At 55.1% G+C, this 21,220-nt stretch overlaps 1 protein-coding gene across 1 annotated transcript; it reads left to right on the top strand.

The window, feature by feature from the left end:
- The first annotated feature begins 225 nt into the window (after positions 1–225).
- Positions 226–19,230, top strand: NARF (nuclear prelamin A recognition factor). Its single transcript, XM_026483811.4, has 11 exons — positions 226–373; positions 1,629–1,709; positions 3,729–3,872; positions 6,436–6,568; positions 9,186–9,320; positions 11,541–11,659; positions 12,964–13,093; positions 14,182–14,245; positions 15,112–15,249; positions 15,692–15,849; positions 17,671–19,230. The coding sequence occupies exons 1-11, from the start codon at positions 347–349 to the stop codon at positions 17,910–17,912; spliced, it is 1,371 nt and encodes a 456-aa protein (XP_026339596.1). The 5' UTR covers positions 226–346; the 3' UTR covers positions 17,913–19,230.
- Positions 19,231–21,220: the final 1,990 nt, after the last annotated feature.

Here is a 21,220-nt window from a genome sequence, read left to right as displayed (position 1 = left end):
GCCGCCGAAACAGGCGCGATGACCCGCCGGGCCTCCCGGGCGTCCGCCGCTCTCCGCCCCCGCGCGCTCCGATTGGCTCCAGGGCCCGGCCCGACCCTCCCCGGGGCTGTTATTGGCTTAGGCGGAGACATGTGGGCGGGAGCCGCACCGCCCCCTCTGCGCTCCTATTGGTTTAAGGTTGTGGCCCGCCCCTTCCCGGCACCCTCATTGGCCGAGAGGAGCCGCTGGGGGTGGGGCCGTGCCGGGGGTGACTACAACAAAGGGCGGCGGGCGCCGGGCGTCTGTGACCGAGTCTCCCGGTGCTCCTCTGAGGCCGAGCCCTGGCCCCCCGCCTGCCACGCTCCAGATGAAGTGTGAGCACTGCACGCGGAAGGTGGGCCCCGCGGGCTCGGGGCCGGGAATCGGTCCGGCCGCGGTCGGGGCTGCTCGGGGTCAGGGGGTCGGTGCGGCCGGGGTCGGGGCTGCTCGGGGTCAGGGAGTCAGTCTTGCCGGTGTCGGGGCTGCTCGGAGTCAGGGGGTCTGTCCGACCGGGGTCGGGGCTGCTCGAGGTCAGGGGGTCAGAGCCGGGGGTCGGAGCTGCCTGCGGTCACCGGCCTCCGGGAGCCCTGGTGCCCAGAGCGGGCGGTGCCGGCCGCGGTCCCGGTCCCCTCGTCCCCCCGTGCCCCCGGCCCCCCATCTCCGGGATCCGCCGCTCCGGGCGCCTGTGCGTCCGCGTCGTCTCGCAGGCTCGGTCTCGTGTGTGACAGAACTGGTTCGGGTTGTACTGGGTAGAGGGCGACTGCAGGTGGTTTGTAAGCTGCGGACACTGCACCTGCCAGATGCCTGGCGCTACTGCGCGTCAGGTTACGTTTTCAGGTGCTTTGTAGTCACGTTACTTTGGGGCTCATGCTTGGTTTTTCCAGTTCTCAGTGCACTTGTCTGTTCTTTCAAAATATGTTTGAAGCCAAAACAAACAAACAAACAAACAAACAAACAAGCGAGCGAAAAACCAACCTCTGTTACCACTCAGGGCAGTCATAGTGAGCGCCGTTCTTGATGTAGGTGATTGAAACAATGATCAAAGCATGTTTTTGAGGAGTTCTTATACAATTTACATGAATATAGTAACAAACCAGGAATGTAGGAAGGACAGGGCTGGTCCTCCTCTCCACCTGGTAGCCATGGTGACTGTGGTAGCCTTCCACGCTTGCTTCTAGGCTGTGATAATGTAAAGAGCCATTCATTGTGGGAATGGGGATTTTTTGTTTGTTTCTCCAAAAATTGGATCATATAAATATTCCATCACTTCCTCTTTTTTTTTTTTTTTTTTTTACTTAACATTATACAGAGGTACATGTTCAGAGCATCACGCACAATTCTAGTTCATCGTATTCTGAATGTCAGGAGTGTCCAGGCTGTCTGTATTGATACACCTGCTAGTGGAAGGCCACGTTGCTTCTAGTTTTCATTTACTGCAAGGATACGGATAGAGGAGGGCGTGCATGTGTGTCCCCAAGTCCAGGTACTTTTGTTTTTGTAGAAAAGATTTCTACACATGAGGTTAATGGGTCAGAGTGTACATACATCTTTTTAACTTGAGAGGGTCAGATTAAAAGTTGTACTTTTTTATGTTCCTTTGCTTTTTCAAGGAATGTAGTAAGAAAACAAAAACCGAGGACCAAGAGAATGCGTCAGTTGGTGTACCGAGTCTGGCCCAGGAGAATGGAGAGGCAAGTAATTTCTCAGTTTTGCATTAGCCTGGAGTAAACGGCTGGGGCTGTTTTTCTCCCTTGGGGGCTCATGCCCCTGGCACACCACTGCTCTAAGAAAGAAGACGCTAAGCTGGTGCCCCCGCAGAGGGCCGCGGGCATGCAGGGTGGTCATTCCTAGGCACGTGACCTTTGAGAAGTGCCCGAGAGCAAGTGCCCTCAGAATACACCACACCAAAACAAACTGTGTGTAGAACAAAGAAAAATATTATCTTTAATCATTGATTAGAAATAGTGGTATAATATTTAAATTTCTAATTTTTTTAGTGAAAAGTTTCATTCTGTAAAATGGGAGTTTAGGTAGGTAATTTACAAAATAATTCAAATCTCATGATCCTGTAAGTTTATTTTTCTAGTGGTTTCTTCTCTAACTCCCTTCTTGAGGGTTTAAATCCTCCTTAGCTAGTGGTGATGGTTTACGTTTACTGGGTAGGGAAGGTCACTCTCCCTTGGAAAGGACTGGTATTGACTTCACTAGTGGAGAGCTGGCCACGTGGGAGAAACAGCAGGAGGTTTCTCTTTAGTCTGGTGATCCCGACACAAGGTCTGCCCTGACAGGAACTATCTAGTCCCTCTTGTACCAGCACTGCTCTGTGCTCTGGCAGCTGTAGGGCTTGGCAAGCAGCAGATGAGACAGGCACCCAGGGCGCAAAGGCAGAAAAAGCAGGGAGTGCCTGGCGCCTCCCACACCTCGGACAGACATCTAAACCCAGGGGCCCCAGTTTCCTTATCAGTGACCTGGGGAGTTGGGTTCCTTCCCTCCCAGGGCTGTGGTAATGCAGAGATAAGTTGTGTGCACAGCCTCAGCAGGCGTCCTGCCAGCACAGTGGGTGGCACCCCAGTAGGGTGAGCAGGTCAGGGGTGGGGTACACTCACCAGGCATGGGGAGGTGTGGACAGAGTGGTCTGGGGAAGGGGACAGATCATATGTGGGGGCGGGGGGGCAGGGGAGAGAGGCATGTGGCTCAAGGTGGCTAGAGCAGGGGAGAAGGAAGGAAAGGACCTGGGAGACAGAGTGTTGGGGCCAGGGCAGGCCGCCAGAGTGGCAAAAGCAGCAGAGGATGCAGCGCAGGAGGCTGGGTGCAGTTTGAGTTCCACAGACGCTGAGCTCTCTGTGCGATGGTGGTCTGCAGTTTGGGAAAGGAAAGAGCTCCGCTGGAGGCGAAGATTGGAGAGGGGCTGGGGGTGGGAGCTGGCACTGTTCTGGGAAGTGAGGCTGGTTGGAGAGAAGAGGTGGTGGACAGTCTTGTGCAGAATGCCCACGTTCAAGAGACAGGAGGAGGCGGAAGGAACAGGACAGGTGGGAAGGGACCAGACCCGGCCCAGGAGAGCCTACAGAAAGAATGACTGTGTGGTGCACAGTACACTGGGCATGGAGGAAGTCCTGCTGGGGACGGCGCGGAGTGTGCTCACAGACACCTCTGCAGGGACAGAGGGCCAGGATTCTCCAAGTAGCACAGCAGTGTCCACTAGGTCCCAGCCGTGTGCCCGGCCATGTGCTCCAGACCCTTGGAGTGCAGCTCTGGCACCACCTGGGAGCTTGTTAGAAGTGCAAACTCTTGGGCCCCATTCAGACCTCCTAAAGCCAGGCTACTGGCTTCCTTGGGGAGCCATGGGCCTTGATGAGCTCACCAGGGAGTACAGAGCAGGCTGAGCGTGGGAGTCCCCAGGGGCAACACAGAAGGGGACATAAGAACGAGAGGCACCGGGCCAGCTCCCAAGACACAGGAATGTAGATTTCTTCCCACCACATGACAGTGCTGTCCTTCTCCCACCCTGGATTGTCATCTGTGTGACTTGGTGTCATCGTGTCCTGTTCAGTGCCCCTCCGGCACCCGGAGCTCCAGACCTGGCTCTGTGTTGTCCAAGGTGATCCATGTCACCTTGTATTCTGTGTTGGTCTCATGCTGTCATTCTCCTTAGAGAAGCACATGTTATAGTTTTTATTGAAGAATCAGACCAAAACATCTTTCTTTTGTAGAAGGGAGAATTTCATAAGTTGGCCGATGCCAAGATATTTCTGAGTGACTGCCTGGCGTGTGACAGCTGTGTGACTGCAGAGGAAGGACTCCAGGTTTCCCAGCAGAATGCCAAGGACTTCTTTCGAGTTCTGAACCTTAATAAGGTAGGGCTTCTGGGCACTTGCTGGTGCTGTGGCCTGGGGGTGGGAGGTGGAGGTGAGGCACGGAAGCCTCTGCTAGGGCACAGGGCACACATCTTGGCCCTGGCCTTGTGTCCCTTGCTGGAGTCGGCACTCTCCAGACCCCCCGCCCAGAGTCCCGTTCCTTCACTAATGTGGTATGAGGTGAGGTCCCTAGTCTGTTCGCAGGGGCAAGGTTCTGGTCTGATGGGCTTGTCAGGTGGGGGCATGGCTGGGGCCCCTCAGCTGTCCTGCAGCAGACACTCAGCTTTGGACAGGTGAAGAGAGGGCAGATGAGGCAGGGGGGCTGAAGAGCACACCTGGGTTTGCCCCTTGCTCATAGCCAGTTCTCAGGAAGCACTCACACCCACCCTGCCCACAGCAGCGCAGGTGCCCCTGGGAGCTCCCCCCTCCATCTAGTTAACAGTTGGTGTGCCAGAGTGAGGCAGAGTCCATGAGGAGTGTGGGCTTCACGTGGGCACCCAGCATAGAGGACAGGGCCAAGCAGCGTTGTCAATGTTTGCCGCCACCCCGTGGCATGTTCCTGAGTCCATCATCCAGCATTTTTGGGTTACAGTTTCAGAGAGAAATACATATCTTTCTGTTGTCAGCATTGTGTCTGTTCCCTTCCTGGTGGTCAGGTTTCCTGGGAGGCCATGAGCGAGCAGCGGTCCCCACCTGCTCTTCCTTGTCCTTCTCTGAACCAAGTGGCTTTGCTCTCTTATTACATTGAACAGACTCGGCTCATTTATGATGCAGCTTAGCTCCCCCCACACCAACATCTTGATTCAGACTTCAGTGGGAAGTTTTACTGTTAAACAGATGTTTGTAGAAACTTCTGGTGGATATGCATACCAACCACCATTTCAGCTGCAGAAACTGGCGTAAAGAATAAGGAAATGGTTATTTCATGAAACTGGACGTGGGGGAGGTTCTGGGTTGGTTGAGCCAGCTGTTCACGCTGTCATTAGGGACACCGCAGTTTCCCTTTCTCTGCTCTGCTGCCCTTGGCCCTGGCTCAGTCTGATCCCCTGCTGGTCACCAAGCAGCTCCCTCAGAGGAGGGATGTTGCAGTGAGCATGGAGTGAGGCCTGGAGACCTCCTGGACAGGGCATCAGGTAAAAGGACTGGAGCACCGAGTCTGGCTCCTAGGGCTAGGAAAGACCACCCTTTGCCCTGCCTCTTCTGTTAGCAACTGGGACTCACACCCCTGATTCTGCTTCCACATTTCTATTGGGGTGCATTCAGAAGCAGGAATCATGCCCCCTTTTCCCACATCCAGTCGGGCCTGCACACCCCCAGCTGTGAGACCAGACCAGTCCTCAGACCCATGGTGGAAGGTTTGTCCCCAAATACCACTGTTTGGGTTTCCACTTTACTAACTTGCTGACAACGCCTGACCCTCACAGCTCTGTCACAGTAATTCTGTGTCTGCCCTAAACTCCAGGTTAGGGGGTCACGTGGGAGACTTTATAATGCCAGTGTCCTTGACTGTGCTGCTCTCCTGGGTTGTGTCCCTTGTGTTGGTGATGAATTGTTCATATTTTTCTAGGGATTTCTTGAACTGCCAGTATCAGTTTTGGTTTCAGGGTGTTGATAGCCTTGTGGTTTCATGTTTGTACAATTTTTTTTTAAGATTTATTTATTTGTCAGAGAGAGTGAGCACAAGCAGGGAGAGGGGCAGAGGCAGAGGGAGAAGTGGGCTCCCCGCTGAGCAGGGAGCCCCATGCGGGGCTCAATCCCAGGACCCCGGGATCATGGCCTGAGCTGAAGGTAGATGCTTCACCAACTGAGCCACCCAGGCGTCCCACACGATATTTTTTAGAACACTTTATAAAAGGTGAGAATGATCCGCTGCCTAAAAATATCCTACAGTTTGGGGAGCCTGGGTGGCTCAGTCAGTTAAGCCTCTGACTCTTTCAGCTCTGGTTATGATCTCAGGGTCATGAGATCAAGCCCTGTGTTGGGCTCTGCGTTTAATGTGGAGCCTGCTTAAGTTTCTCTCTCTCTCCCTCTCCCTCTGCCCCACCCCCTGCTCTCTCTTCTTCTCTGTCTTAAAACAGACACACACACACACACACACACACACACACACACACATACTTATATCTACAATTTGCCATAATGACTAGGGATTGAGGTCTCTTTGGGGACAGATCTCTGGACACTGTTTCAGTGTGTATGTGTTTTGTTCTAACTGAAATGTATTGGTGTGTGTGTGTTTTTAAATTGTTATTGGGTCATTTCAGTTATTTATGGGCCAATATTGTAATATTTATTTTTCCTTTAAAATTATCCACTTTCATTCAGGTATTTGTATTTATCAATAGAATATTGTTTTTAAAAACTGACGACTCTCTTGGGATGTCACATTTTTTAACCCTAATTTTTTTCCCGTTTCCTTAATTATACTTGCTAGTACATGTATATTTTATCAGTCTTTTCATAGAACGCTTGCTATGTTCTGTTTGACTGGATTTTCTGTTATGGTGTCTTACTTCACTCTAGTGCTCACCACACACGTAACACTCTTCTCTGTTTTTCCCAGAAATGTGATGTCTCCCAGCACAAGGTGCTCGCAGTGTCGGTGTGTCCTCAGTCTCTGCCTTATTTTGCTGCCAAACTCCGCCTCAGCGTGACTGATGCATCCAGAAGACTCTGCGGCTTCCTCAAGGGTCTTGGTGAGGCACCTTGATATTGTTGTGAGTCTGTAAGGCCAGCTTACAGGTGCCCTTTGTGTCTCCTGAGCTCAGCTCCCAGGGGCACAGCCTAAACCAGGACGTCCGCAAGCACCTCGAGGAACGTGAGAGGACCCTGCCTCTGACCTGCGGTAGGCAGGCGTCCCTCACCCCCTTGCTGTGCAGATGGGTGTGGTGTGATGTCTGTGGCTGCCCTCCAGGAGCAGCAGGTGATGGGGTGGCCGGGGACAGGTCGGAGGCTCCGGCACTTGCTAAGGAGTACGGTCCCGCCCCAGCTCCCGGGGCCCACAGAGGACATGTGATAGAGCGTCACATCGGCAAGGTGACCGGCATCTGGTTTCCCAGGATGCTCGCTGAAGAGCAGAGCAGGGAGGAAATGGGCTGTCTCCCGTGCAAAAAAAGGAAGGTAGTCCCTCTCAAACATGCCTAAGAACTCAAATGTGAGTGAGCTGGAATGGTACCATCTGAAGTAGCAGCGAGAAGGCTTCTGTGTCGTCCACTGTCGTCGGACTGCCCAAGCCCGAGCCCCTGCCCCAGCCCATCCTCTGTGGGGCATCTGCCACCCTGAGGTGTCCTGGGCACAGGAGCACCAGGTGGGCTCAGGAGAGGAGAACTAGAGGCATCTGCCAACATGAGTTTTAATTTTTCTGCAGTGGCTTCGTTTTTTGGGGGGGGTTGTTTTGTTTTGTTTTAAGATTTTATTTGTCAGGGGCGCCTGGGTGGCACAGCGGTTAAGCGTCTGCCTTCAGCTCAGGGTGTGATCCCGGCGTTTTGGGATCGAGCCCCATGTCAGGCTCCTCCGCTATGAGCCTGCTTCTTCCGCTCCCACCTCCCCTGCTTGTGTTCCCTCTCTCGCTGGCTGTCTCTATCTCTGTCAAATAAATAAATAAAATCTTTAAAAAAAAAAAAAAAAGATTTTATTTGTCAGAGTGCACAAGCAGGGGGAACAGCAGGCAGAGGGAGAAGCAGGCTCCCTGCTGAGCAAGGAGCCCGATGTGGGACTCCATCCCAGGACCCTGGGATCATGACCTGAGCTGAAGGCAGATGCTTAACCAACTGAGCCACCCAGGCGCCCCCCCCCTTTTTTAAAAGATTTTATTCATTTATTCATGAGAGACAGATGGGGAGAGAAAGGCAGAGGCAGAAGGAGAAGCAGACTCCCCACAAGGCTCGATCCCAGGACCCTCAGATCATGACCTGAGCTGAAACCAAGAGTCAGATGCTGAACCGACTGAGCCACCCCCACCCAGGCGCCCTGCAGTGGCTTTTTAAGACCTCAACACGTGGGGGATTACTAATAAAGTGATAGAATAAACAACTGCTCCTTGGAGCGCTTGGCGTGGACTGGCTTCTCCATGCACTGCTTGCAGTGTGCGGAACATGGGTGTAGTCATTCCTTCATGCTCGTGATCTGAAAAAGCTTCGGTCAGCTTGGTTTTACCAAAGACCCGAGTTCTAGATGCTCTCTCTTCTCATAGTGAAAGGCCCAGTTTGCGGAGACAATTTTTTAAAGAGTTGGGCATTATGTATTAGTAAAATATATCCAGAGTGAAACTGACTTAAGGTAATACTTCAGGATGATACTTAAGTTTTATAATGTTTCTTTTTAAGAAAAATTATCTGGCTACAGATTTTTTTTTTTTTAAAGATTTTGTTTATTTATATAACAGAGAGACAGCCAACGAGAGAGGGAACATAGCAGGGGAGAGGGAGAGGAAGAAGCAGGCTCCCAGCTGAGGAGCCCGATGTGGGACTCGATCCCGGAACGCCGGGATCACGCCCTGAGCCGAAGGCAGACGCTCGATGACTGCGCCACCCAGGCGCCCCAATCTGGCTACAGATATTAAAGTTTTTTAGTTTACTTTGTTGTTGTTATTAAAAGTATAGTTTTGTTTCAGACATACGTGCCAATATGAAGAAAATTTCTTTTTAAAAGATAACTAAAAAGAGGCACCTAGATGGTCAGTCAGTTAAGTCTCTGACTCTTGATTTCTGCTCAGGTCATGATCTCAGGGTCCTGGGATTGAGCTCCCCATCAGACTCTGTGCTCAGTGCAGAGTCTGCTTCTCCCTCTCCCTCTCGCTTTGCCCCTCTCCCTGCTTGCACTCTCTCTAAATAAAATCTTCCTTAAAAATGCTAAAAGATAGCTTAAAAAAGAAGAAAAAAGATAGCTAGTTACAAATCAGCATAAAAATTATGGCCATCAGAAAGGTACAGGCTGCAATTTACTCTATTTTAAAGATATCCAGGATCATCACAGACTGAAATTTTACTACTGACTGGGAAAGAGTGCTGCTGGTATCTTGTCATCTTCCGTCAACTTTATGGCTACTGTGAGGTGTTTACGTAAGTGTAGACAGAGGGAGAACAGGAGGAAGCAAGAGAGAAAAGATACGTATTTTCTTATGAAAAATGATCCGTGTTTATTGTTTGAAGGAAAAGGTAAGGCACAGTCCTGGGCTTATGCAGTTTGTGGTACAAAGGAGGCGAGAGGGGGGCACAGAGCTCAGGGGTGCCGGTGGAGTCTGGTCCTAGGGTCTGCAGACTCGCAGGGGTCCCGTTAGGTGACGAGAAGCTGAGCGTGCCCTCTTTCCCGCAGGGGTGCACTATGTTTTCGATACAGCAATAGCTGCGGATTTCAGCATCCTGGAGAGTCAGAAGGAGTTTGTGCGTCGGTACCAGCGGCACAGCGAGGGGGAGCCAGCGCTGCCCATGCTCACGTCCGCCTGTCCAGGTGAGCACCCGGGCTAGCTGCCGCACCTCCGTTCGTACCATTTCTCATGGGTCTGCGTTAGGGGCAGGAGCGGAGATGGGTGAGGTCGGAGGTCACAGGCCCAATGCAGTGGGCGTCCTAGACCAGGAAGGAGTGGGTGCTGGTGGGGACCCCAGCAGGTACACCGCAGAGCCCCCTACCTCACTCAGCCCCTCCCTGGTGCACACCAGCCATGCCCCCCCATCATCCGGCCTGATATTTGCTGCATCGAGGGTCTTAAGCCCTTCGAGTCTGTTTATGTGTAGGTTTGGAGCTTCTAGAATGTTCTTCCTAGATAATGATGCACTCTCCCTCGGGAGTTCTTTATACCTGAGTGTGTCAGAACTATAACTTGTTTGGGTTCACGTCACCTCTCAAATTCGGGGACGTGAGGTGAGATTTGGTTCAAAACTAAACCTGGTCTACTGTCAGCATTGTCCTTTTGGTTTCCCTACGACAAGGCAAGGAGATGAAAGCAACATCAAGGTCAGATGATCTGACCTGGCAGATAGAATCAGGACTGTGGGCAGTCCTGTGCTGGCTTGCTGGGCATGGCTTTCTCATGCGGGGCTCCTAGGTCTTGGGGTGCCCCTGCTGCCCACAGACTTGACGGATGTCTCCTGTGGGGTGTGCCTGTGCAGAGCTCCTGGGTGCCTTGTGCCAGGCCGCTTCTCCAAGCACATCCCCTCTGGTCCCTTCCTGTAAGTGGTGGCCTAGGGGAGGGGGTGGTCAGCAGTTCTTCAAGAAAGGGCCAGCACTCAGGTAGGATGTGCGTGCTGTTGTCACTTCCATGCTGCTGTGAAGCCCGCAGCCGCTTCTCCGTGCTCGTGTCTCCATGGGAGCCAGCAGAGTCGGTCCAGGCCACAGGCTGGTGTGTCTGCTCCTGGCCAGTGTTCAGTAACAAGTCCTGATCAAAGGTCTCCTCGGGAAAGTACTAACCTGTCTGGTGTCAGATGCAGGGCACTGTGGGCCCTGGGACCCTGGTTCCTCCTCCCCGTCCCTGCTCGGTACTCTTCCCGCCAGGCTGGGCATCCTGTCTGCCCTGGCCCTTAACTCCTGGTGTTTTGCCTGATGCGTGGTACCCCTGGCCAGCACACAGCAGCTTGCCTGCAGCACAGAGATGCCATCCCCCGGAGAGCTGTGTCTGGAGGTGCTGGCCTGGTACTGAGGCCAGGGTGGGTGGGACCTTACCAGGTCAGACTTGGAGTGGGAGGGGCCTTGGGCCTCCAAAGGCTCCACTGTTTTTTGCAGTTTTTTGTTTTTAATGTTCAGAGGCAAGGGATAAGGAGAGTCCCTCCAGTGACCACTCTGCTAGGAGCTTCTGTGGGTCACCGAAGACATTTCCTGTGCACACTCAGGCCTGCCTGCAGGTGGTGGCTATGGCTTGAGTTTGATCAGATGGGATTGTCGTGTCATCTGACGCATCTCCTGCCCCTCCTAGCCAGGAGGGGTCGCAGGGAGGCAGCTGGCTGTCGCTGGGGTCTGATGAGCAGCTTCTTACTCTGCTTGTCTGCCCCCCGTGATGCCGTGGTGCGCGTGCCCGTCTGTAGTGTCTGCCTGTCACCAGGCCGTGCCCAGGAGGGGCAGGATGTGCGCTCTGGCTCCCGCACGCCTCTCTGACCCATGTTCTCCGGACACCACAGCAGCAGCGGTGAGCCCAGAGGGCACAGCGGCCCTCAGCAACTCGGGAAGTGCTCCATTCCGTGCTGGGCGCTTAGACGTAGAGCACGTGTGCTGTCTCTCACGATCATCCGGGCTTGGGAAGTTCTGTCATTGCCCTAAAACGTGGGCAGTTGTTGGCTGTTAACTTCCAATAGGTGAATGAAGCTAGGTGGGCCTTGTGGCTGCTGGCGGCAAGAACAGCTTCGCAGCGGGCACAGTGGGGGCCAGGTGCCCTGGGGAGACGCCACATGGCTGCTCCTCTAAACTCGTTCTCCTCCTCTTTTGGGGGGTCCAGTATGCCAGTTTTCACTTTCTTCCACTCCATCCTGTCTGGGCAGGGGCTGGCAGGAGCATCTTCCAGTCTAGAGCATATGCACCTGGTCCCCAGGGCCCAAGGTGCCACAAATTCCCGGGGAGGTCAAAAGAAGAGGTGCCTGGCTTTACCCCAGTGACGGGGTCTGGGAGCTCAGAATTTGTCATGTGTGACAAAGGAGAAGGAAGCCACTGTGAGAAGCTGACAGGGGACTGTTCTCTCCCCAGGCTGGGTCCGATATGCCGAACGGGTGCTGGGCCACCCTGTTACCCCTCACCTCTGCACCGCCAAGTCTCCCCAGCAGATCATGGGCTCCCTGGTGAAGGATTACTTTGCTAGACGTCAGGTGAGTGGACCACCTCCCAGAGGGCAGTACATGGGCTAGGAGACGGGGGACGTTCCCACCGGGCACTCCCAGGGTGGTCGTGGCCCCAGACCGCATGGAAATGCTGTCCATCCTGCTAAGAGGGGGCCCCAGCCTTGCCCCCGGAGATGCTTGCAACAAAGGAGGCCCTGTGTGGGGTCCCGGCCTGTCCCGCAGACCACAGTCGGTAGGCATGTGACTTCGTTAGCCACTTCTGCCTTCACGTGATGGAAAACTCCCAGTCGGGGACCTGAAGGCCTTTCCGCGTCCCTCAGCTGCCCCGGGACCCCCCTGTGGGTAGCACCCCATGTGTAGCTGGTCCCTATGCTGTCCCTCCCCACTCCAGGCCCCCACTCAGACCCCTGCATGCCATCCAGGGCCGCCTCAGGAATGCAGAGGCCAGGCCTGGTTCCTCCCGAAGGTCCCCAGCACCCCAGTGGTACCCATGATGTGGCTGCCTCCTGTGGTCGGCTCCCCAGCTGCCAGAGTGCCCACGGTCCTCCTCAGTCAGATGATACGTCTCTCCAGAGAACCAGTGAGGTCTGGCCCTGGAGAAACTGGAGAACACTGCAAAACGAGGGATCCCACAGACCCAAAGCCAGCTTTAGGAAGCCACACGCCTTTGACACCCTTGTTCACTTTGGGGACAGAGAAATGAACTATGGGACTGTATCCCTTGTGCTTGCCCCACCCCCGCTGTTTGGGGGAGTCTAGGAATTTGCCAGGCCTAGAGGCTAACCGGTCCCGTGGGCCTGCTGAGGGACAGCCGGGCGCCCTCCGCAGGCTCTGCCCCGATTAGGGCCTTTCTGCCAAGTCCTCGCCACGGAGATCACTCAGCAACTGCCAGCTCCTGGTGTGGCCACCGATTTCACCAGAGGAGCTGCCTGAATAGGTGTCACTTGGGAAGTTTCTGGAAGGTTGGAGGGTCAGCCAGCCTGGGCAACAGTCCAGCAGTGGCTTATCCTTAATAGTGTTTGGTCAGCGTGTGCATAGGTCTGGGGGAAACTGGCTTGGCTCTCTGCGGCACTTCCCCGCATCTCCAGGCTGCTGGGTCTTCCCGGCTCTGGGCGACCCCGCCCAGTCTGAAGTGAGGCGGCCCGCAGGGGAGCTGGTGCGGTGGGGAGGCAGGCACAGGTCACAGCGTGGTCTGCAGGAGACTGGGCTCGGACCCCAAGTGGCCTCACACATGCGAAAGCACCTAGCAGGGGGCAGTTGTGGGCACCAGCTTTAAGCTGCCCCTCCTCACTTCCTCACAGCCCCAAACAGGGTTTTCTCTTTCTCCCCAGAACCTGTCCCCAGACAAGATTTTCCATGTGATTGTGGCTCCTTGCTACGATAAGAAACTGGAGGCCCTTCGAGAAGACTTTCCCACAGCTTCCCACGGCTCCCGGGGAGCTGACTGCGTATTAACCTCAGGTGAGGGGCAGGCAGGCTACGTCCAGCTGGGGCCTCTGGCCGGTCGTCCTCTGAGGTCACAACAGGACCACCGAGGGCTTGACTGCAGGGAAGTGGAGAGGGGCAGCGCTCACACCGCGTGGAGAAGTCCCGTATGAGACGGAGGCTCTGCCGACAGACCATACATGCACCTGGCAACACAGTGAAGTTTTTCAGTGAGAGTCAGGTGGGGACCCTGGTGCTCCAGTGACATTGCCTGCAGCCCCCACACAGTACACTTGGCGGAGAGCCTACAGCAGGTTCCCTGTGTGCCAGGGTGGAAATGACTCTCTGGCGCCCTCGAGAGCCGCTCAGCGGAACACTGCAGTTAAGGGGCGGCTTGTGTCCTCTGACCCCGTGAAGCCGTTCTTCAGACCCCCAGGCCACATAGGCAGGGCACCCGGCTCTCGGGGGCGTGGGTCCCCTGACCTGAGACTCCAGCATGAGGACCCCCATGGAAAGGCCCCCAGCGCACAGGCCCCGTGGGAAGGGAGACGGGACACCTGCTTACCTGGTAAATGGTGGGTTTTCGTGAGAACCATACGCAGGCCTCTTTCTTGGATGCGGAGTCAATTTTACTGTTTTTCTCACATGTTGAGTCCTCTCGTGCACACGTAATGCCACGGCAGTTGATATGAACGTTGGCCGTCTCCAGCAAGGGTTTCCGGGGGCCCTGGTGTAAAGGGAAGTAGGAGATTCTCAGTTCATCTCTTTGCACAGCACTGTACGCCCTGTAAGTGCAGCCCCTGTGTCTTGGCCCTCTGTCCACAGGCAGCTGTGCTCGAGAGTGTTCTGCTTCAGAAACAAAACATGGAGAGCTTGTTTGCAAAATCCCTTGTTTCAAGGGCACAAGGAGGAATTGGATTCTTCTCTTACATTTTGTCAGTACTTTTCACATGTTAGTGTTCTTCTGTGCTTGAGATGCCCTCTGTAAGAGTGACAGTGCCCAAGGTCACCTTGACAGAAGCTCCAGTGGGGGAGATAACCCTAGAAGCAGCCCCTGTGGAAGCTGCTGGCATGGGGCTGTGTGGGTCATTCCACGGTGCCTTACGCCTCCTCTTCGTCTGTAGGCGAAATCATTCAGATAATGGAGCAAAGTGACCTCGCAGTGAAAGACGCTGCCGTTGACACTCTGTAAGTGACTTTTGCAGGGAGGGGCACCTTGCGGGTGGCCTCCCTCCTTCATGATGAGGCCGTGGGCGGTAGAGAGATGGGGGTGTGGGGGAGCCTCTGACCTGTGTCGCAGCTCAGTCCCCCACCACGGCCCTCAGTCATCTTCCCAGCTCTCCAAGGGAACATGAGCGGGGCCCTGGTGTGCAGTGCCACCCACTGGGGGTGTGGGGAGTTGGGTTTCCGTGGGGATATTTACCTGTCCGCACCCTCCACTTCTGACTTCCGTGGGTTCCTGGCATTGTGCCTCTGGACCTGCCCGAGGCTGGGTCACCTCTGGACAAGAGCAGCTCGCTTGGGTCCCTTAGTGCTGAGAACACAAGCCGGGGTTCTGCTGTCTTGGTAACCCTAGCTGATGGCCAGCACTGCCACGACGTGCGCGCCTTGGGCTCCGTGTGGGGTGTGCGTGGGCTGCTTAGCCGTCACAGCCCTTTCGTGGAAGGCTGCCCTGAGGTGTCTAGAATCTAAGCGGCTTCAGTGCCTGTGGTCAGAACCCATGGTTGTTCTCGTCCCCGCTGGGGCGCATGCACACGCTCCCGGGGGACCCTCAGATTCCCAGCTCTGTCCTAAGTGTCGAGGTTCTTCTGGGGGACACGCTGATGCCGGCGCAGCAGAGAAGGGAGTAGCCAGCCAAGCACATGGAGTGGGGCTCCACCTGCTGCTTCGGCATCTGAGGTCGCGGGTGACCACTTGTGTTGATCATGAAAACTCAGCAGCATGAGATTTGTGCCTAGAGTCTAAATATCTGTAAAGGATTTCTCTTTTCACGGGGTATCATAAGATTTTGGAAGCCTGACTTCATCCTAGCTGTTGCTCTTCTGCCTGGCAAGGTTTGGAGGCCTGAAGGAGGAAGAGGTGAGGCGCCATGACGGAGCCAGCTCCGACGGGTACCTGGCACATGTCTTCAGACACGCGGCCAAGCAGCTGTTTGACGAGGACGTGGGAGAGGTCACCTACCGCACCCTGAGGTCTGCCTGTGCGGTCAGCACTGTTGTCTAGGGCACGCTGCCCAAAGCCAGCGGGCGGGCACGTGTGTGCGAGTTGGGGTGGGGGGCTATCTTATTTATAGGGTTTGGAATAGCCAAGACCAAAAAACCTTGTTTTTATTCAAATTTTTCATTTTGCTAACATTTCAAACTTAGATTGGAAAATGACTGTCATCCACAGAGGAAGGACTCTGTAGATTAAAATCCATTTTGTTGGGGCGCCTGGTGGCTCAGTCTGTTAAAGCATCTGCCTTCGGCTCATGTCATGATCCCAGGGTCCTGGGATCGAGCCCCATGTCGGGCTCCCTGCTCAGCGGGAGTCTGCTTCTCCCTCTGCCGGCCGCCCCCGCTGCTTGTGCGCGCGCTCTCTCTCTCTGTCAAATAAACAAATTTAAAAAAAAAATCCATTGTATTCATCTTACAGGAACAAAGACTTCCAGGAGGTCACCCTTGAAAAGAATGGGGAGGTTCTGTTACGCTTTGCTGCTGCGTATGGCTTTCGAAACATCCAGAACGTGGTTCTGAAACTGAAGAAGGGCAGGTTCCCGTACCACTTCGTGGAGGTGCTCGCCTGTGCAGGGGGTAAGAGGCGGGGTCTGGGCCACACTGCCCCCACCGCCCCCCTCCTGCCCCTTAGGAAACAGGCCCTCGTGGGCTACCCCAAGCCTTGCTCAGTTCTGACAGCTTTGTGGGACTGTGGATGCTGCCCTGGTGGTTGTGACACAGTGGTCCCTCTCCTTCCCTCACCACATAGCAGAAAAGCCAGGTGTCCCTTTAGAAAGCCCCTGGGCGGGGGGGCGTCTGGGTGGCTCAGTCGTTAAGTGTCTGCCTTCGGCTCAGGGCGTGATCCCAGGGTCCTGGGATTGAGCCCCGCATTGGGCTCCCTGCTCCGCTGGGAGCCTGCTTCTTCCTCTCCCACCCCCCCTGCCTGTGTTCCCTCTCTCGCTGGCTGTCTCTCTCTGTCAAATAAATAAAATCTTTAAAAAAAAAAAAAAGAAAGCCCCTGGGGACATAGTCCCAGAGAAGAGCCGCTGCTGCTTCGGTGGCACCAGGCGAGAGCCTGATCTTGGTTCAGATGGCCCACCTGTAGCCAGGTTCTATCCTGAGTGACGGAGGGGGAGGGGACCCACTTTGAGAAATGGAGGCCAACAAGAGGTAGCAGGGTGGGGGTCCCACAGCAGAGCCCAGGGACTTGCTGGTGGAGTAGGTACGGGTGTCCGGGGAGAGGGTGCTGTGGCCTCCAGGTTGCTGTGGGAAGGCCCACAAGGGTCAAGCCTGCCTAAGGAGAGAAGGCATGGCCAGGGTGCAGGAAAAACCTGCCAGTGTTTGGGGAGGGCATGGGGGGTTGGAGGAGCGGACGCAGCGAGGATGAGGTGGCAGCGGGTGAGGTGGGCCTGCGGCGGGGGGGGCAGGGTGTCCAGTTCCCCTGAGCTGTGGTGGGGGCTGGGCAGACTCACCTGTGCCCTAATAGCGGGGGAGCCCGGGGCCAGGGGTCTGAGAAGAGGAGCAGACCTTGGGAGAGTGGGCTCCCTGGGAAGGTGAGTGGGGTCACCTGCCATGGCTGAGCATCTTCGAGATTGGAGATCAAAAGTGCAGCTTGTGGGGGGACGTCTGGGTGGTTCAGTCAGTGAAGCATCTGCCTTCGGCTCAGGTCATGATCCCAGGTCCCGGGATCAAGTCCTGCATCGGGCTCCCTGCAGTGAGTCTGTTTCTCCCTCTGCCGCTCCCCCTCGCTTATGCTTTCTCTCTCTCTCTCTCTCTCTCTCAAATTAAATCTTCTTAAAAAACAAAATCTTAAAAAAAAAGTGCAGCTGGCGGGTACTGCCAAGGGACTAGTGGAGAGGGGCTTGGCCAGGGTGGCAATTTGCTACAATTCTTTTAAATGAACTTAACCCTATAAATCATGACATTATTTAATACATTTGAGAGTACACAGCACCAGGATGTGGGAGTCGTACCCTTTATCCAAGTTGTGGTGCTTGGGTGCATGGGCTCCTGTGCGGGCTCGCGGGTTCCCGCCCCCTCCCTGGTGCTGCCCAGGTGGGGACCCGCGCCCAGAGACTTTATGAGACGCTAGTGGTGTGGCTGCCCGTTCGCAGTCTTCTTGCTCTTCTGGAAGTCCAGATTTGCATTCACAGCCAGCCAGTTCTAGAGGCTAACAATGTACTTCACTTTTAGGTAAAAAATGTTTCCCGGATAATGTCCGTAGGTAACGAAGGGGAAGCATAAGGGGCTGTGTGCCTGTAACCTGGGGTTCTTGAGGCCTTGGGGCCACACGTCCAGAGTCCAGCTCCAGGCTCTGGCCCCATGGTGCTGCACACCGTTGTTGTTCCTTTTCTGCTCCAGAACCTTCCCCTATAAAGCTAAAGGGGGAAAAGCGTAAGTTCCCTGCTTGTCTTGCAGGATGTTTAAACGGCAGAGGCCAAGCCCAGACCGAGGACGGACACGCAGACAAGGCGCTGCTGCGGCAGATGGAAGGCATCTACGCGGACATCCCTGTGCGCCCCCCCGAGACCAGTGCCCACGTGCAGGAGCTGTACCAGGAGTGGCTGGACGGGGTCGACTCCCCCAGAGTCCAGGAAGCCCTGCACACCATGTACCAGGGCCCGGGGCTCCCTGCGGTCAGCCGAGACATCAAGTGGTAAAGGTCGGCACGGCTGGGAGGCAGGCTCCGTCAGCTGCCCGGGGAGGGAGGCGCGGCCGAGTGTAGGCGTCACAGACACTGCAGGAAAACCGCTCGGCTCCTCAGTTGCTACCTTGGTCTTCAGAGTTCTCTACCCCTGTTTGCTGGTGGCTCCCTCACTGTCTGATGTGGTGCTATCTTCGTGACACGTGCGACTGGAATATTTTGACGTGAGAGAAGGATTGTCCCGATTTAAGTATATCCTTTTAAGACTGAAAAATATCCCAAAGAACAAGAATGAAGACAAACTGTTATCTTTTAGGCTTAAAAAAAAAATCCAAAAAGTGTCCTGAGAAGAGCTAAGACCCCAGAAGTTCAGATTCATGTGCCTCAGAGAGATCTCGTGAGTAGATGACAGGAGGCAGGCCGCTGCGGGGCATGTGGGGCCGCAGTCCACGGTCTGCCCCATTCGGCTCTTATTTTTAACCATTTATGTTACTCCTGAAATGTTTTTGCCAGAACGTGAGTCAACTGCATCCTTTTGGAACCGGTGGCTGATACACAAATCTGGATTTTCAGCTTTTCTGGCAACAGTGGACCATGTTTCTCACTGCTGGGCTGCCAGAGAGCGGCAGGCAGCAGCCCCTCCTGGGACCAGCCCTCTAATCCGGGGGCCCTGTGTGTGCTGGTGTGTGTTGGTGCTGTAGGCCTCAGACATGCACCTTTCCGTTCAGCCGTTAAGGTGAACTCGCCTTGAGGCAGGACGCCTGGCAAGGCTGCCAGGTACCTACAGACAGAAAGACGGAGGATGGAGAGGGGACAGAAAGGGCTACCCATGTAGGCCAGGCTGTGCGATTGGGAGGCGGTCACCTCCGTCCCTCCCAGTCCTGCTGCGGTCCTGCCTCCCCCCAGCCTGTGCGTCTTGAGGGGCTCTCCCCCTGCAGCCCGCACTGCTCCTGTGAGCACGCCTTAAAGAAGAAAGAGGGAAAACCGATTATCCACAAACAGAGGGCTTGCAAGCAGCCGGAAATGTGCAGAATCACGGCGCTCCACATCAGGGCTCGTCCTTGAGATGAAAGACCTCTGCGAATGGCCTGGAGTTGGATTTCCAGAGCACCTGGATTTTGTTAACGCGAGTGATGCTGCCCCTCTTGAACCCTCCGTGCCGTCAGGCCTCCGCGGGCTGTTCCCTCATCGTGTTCTGTATCGTGTTGTACCGGTGTACCTGTCCGGGGTGATAGCTGGATATTGTGTGAAATTGTACAGTTCTTCCTTTCAATCTGTTCATAATCGGGTTCACCCTCTAAGTAACTGATTATGGAATAAACAGTTGAAGAATGTGTTTGTGGAGAATGCGTGAACCAGGTACCCCTCCCAGCCAGGGGCCAGAGTGTGCCCTGAGACCAGACGCGTTTGTCACACAGGCCGCGCCCTCCCTCACCTTGTACTTCTCCAGCCAACACCTGGCCCAGAGCAGGAGAGCTGTCATCCGTCTCCTCAGTGGGCCTAGAAAGCCGCCAGCCAAGTGCGCGGTTGGTTCCTCTTCAAAAGCACCCCTTTCCAGCTACAGCAAAGACCTCTGCTGGCCAGAGCCCAGGCTGACAGACGGGGGATATCCCACGAGGTGTTGGGTCTCCTCCACAGTTCATCTTGGGTTATGGCCACCTCCGTCCTGACTCCAGCCGTACGTGCAGAGACGAGGGGGTGGCCCCATGGCTGGGCCAGGCTGATGCCCACAGAGTGTCTGCTAGTGAGCAGCGGGTCCCAGTGTGAAGAGGAGGGCAGGGTAAGCCCAGATTCACATCGCGCCCGGCGGCCCCTCTACAGGCATGCAGCTTTCAGAGCTGGGGTACTCCGAGTCCCACCTAGTGGACCGTGAGCGTGTTCAGTAGGTTCCAGCAGGTTTGTGTGCGTGCTGGTCATCACGAATAGCTCTGCCTTCCAGTGCCCTGCTCTGGACCATGTCGGAGTCCAGAGTTTTCCATCTTCACCTGGCCTTAGAGCTTGGGCCAGTTCCCGCCAGTGTAGACACCGGTCCCTCCTCCTGAGCTTTGCACGAGTGATGAATGGAACTCCCGTTGCCTACACCATCGTTTGATGCTGGCCGAGGGTGTGGAGCAAGGGTTAGGGTCAGGTGATGCCGCTGACATGAGGCTGTTCTGTGGCCTCAGCTGCTGGGCCGAGGCTGAGCAGCAGGCTTCGGACACTTGCCCGCAGTGAAAAGACCACCGAACCACACTGAGTCTAGGTCAGACATGTTAGGTGAGGGAAGCGCGGCCCGCGCGGGCAGCTCACTTGCCCGAGGCCACCTGGCCAGCGTCACGGGCTCCCTCAGCTCCGGGCCCCAACCTGTGTTTACATGCACCTCCTTCCACACAGCCGTTGGCTTTGTTCCCAGTCGGCCAGAGCACTTGCCTAAAGCAGATGGACCCTCCGCTCGTGTTCAGGGAAGCAGAGTGTGTGGTGTCCTTTTTGGACAGAGGCTGGCCCTTTATTTTCTGAATAAGGATAAGCCATACATTTCAAAAAGAAGCAAGTGCCAGGACAGAAGACCGACTTGAAAACTGAACAGACATCCATGCGCGTACGTGTATGTACCGGCATGTCTAGACACATGCACGCGTGTACAGGTATACACGCTTCTATGCGCTTCGGTGCACACACGCGCACGTATGAACATAGACCCAGAAGTTCGTCACTGGTGTCCGTGAGAAGAGCAGGCCCCACCCCGGAGGCCGGCAGTTTCACTCCTGGGAACCTTCCCTGACAGCACCGCACACAGGTGCCCAGTGGGCAAGTACAAGACGTTCTTTATGACGTTCGCGGTAAGAGGAAACAACCCGCAACACCTGACAAAGGTCCTTGGTGGAGGGTGGTTAATTGTATAACCAAACAGTGGGTTCGAGAGGCAGTTAAAACACAGATTTTTTTTTATGCACAAATAGAGAACTATCTGCAGTACGTCACCAAGGAGTCCTCACAATAGGCCCCTATCATAATACGTGAGCCAGCGTGGGGAGCTAGGCCCCTCTGGGCCCTCACCTGGACCCCAAGCAGGACGTGAGTCCATCTGACAAGTGGAGAACGGGAATGAGGAGGACGTCAGACCCCAGGGTCCCATAGCAGTCAGACAGGAGTGAAATCGCATTTGTGCAGAAGACCTGAAGTGAACCCCAGGGGTCTGGCTCATCCAGCTCTCCTCACTGTACAGATGAGGAGGCTGATGTCCCAAGAGGGCAGGGTCTTTCCAAGGTCACAAGGGAGCAAATGCAGAGCTAGGCTCCTGGCCCTTTACTCGGGACTCTTAAATCGGCTCTAATAAGAGGAATT

This window comes from Ursus arctos, unplaced genomic scaffold, assembly GCF_023065955.2.
Source record: "Ursus arctos isolate Adak ecotype North America unplaced genomic scaffold, UrsArc2.0 scaffold_24, whole genome shotgun sequence".
In the NCBI taxonomy this organism is placed as follows: Eukaryota; Metazoa; Chordata; class Mammalia; order Carnivora; family Ursidae; genus Ursus; species Ursus arctos.
This window is presented reverse-complemented; position numbering and strand designations above follow the sequence as displayed.

Coding starts and splice junctions, on each gene's coding strand:
- NARF (XM_026483811.4), top strand. CDS start 347: ATGAAGTGTGAGCACTGCACGCGGAAG. Junction 1,710..3,728: donor TGGCCCAGGAGAATGGAGAG/GCAAGTAATTTC, acceptor TTTCTTTTGTAG/AAGGGAGAATTTCATAAGTT. Junction 15,250..15,691: donor GTCACCTACCGCACCCTGAG/GTCTGCCTGTGC, acceptor TTCATCTTACAG/GAACAAAGACTTCCAGGAGG.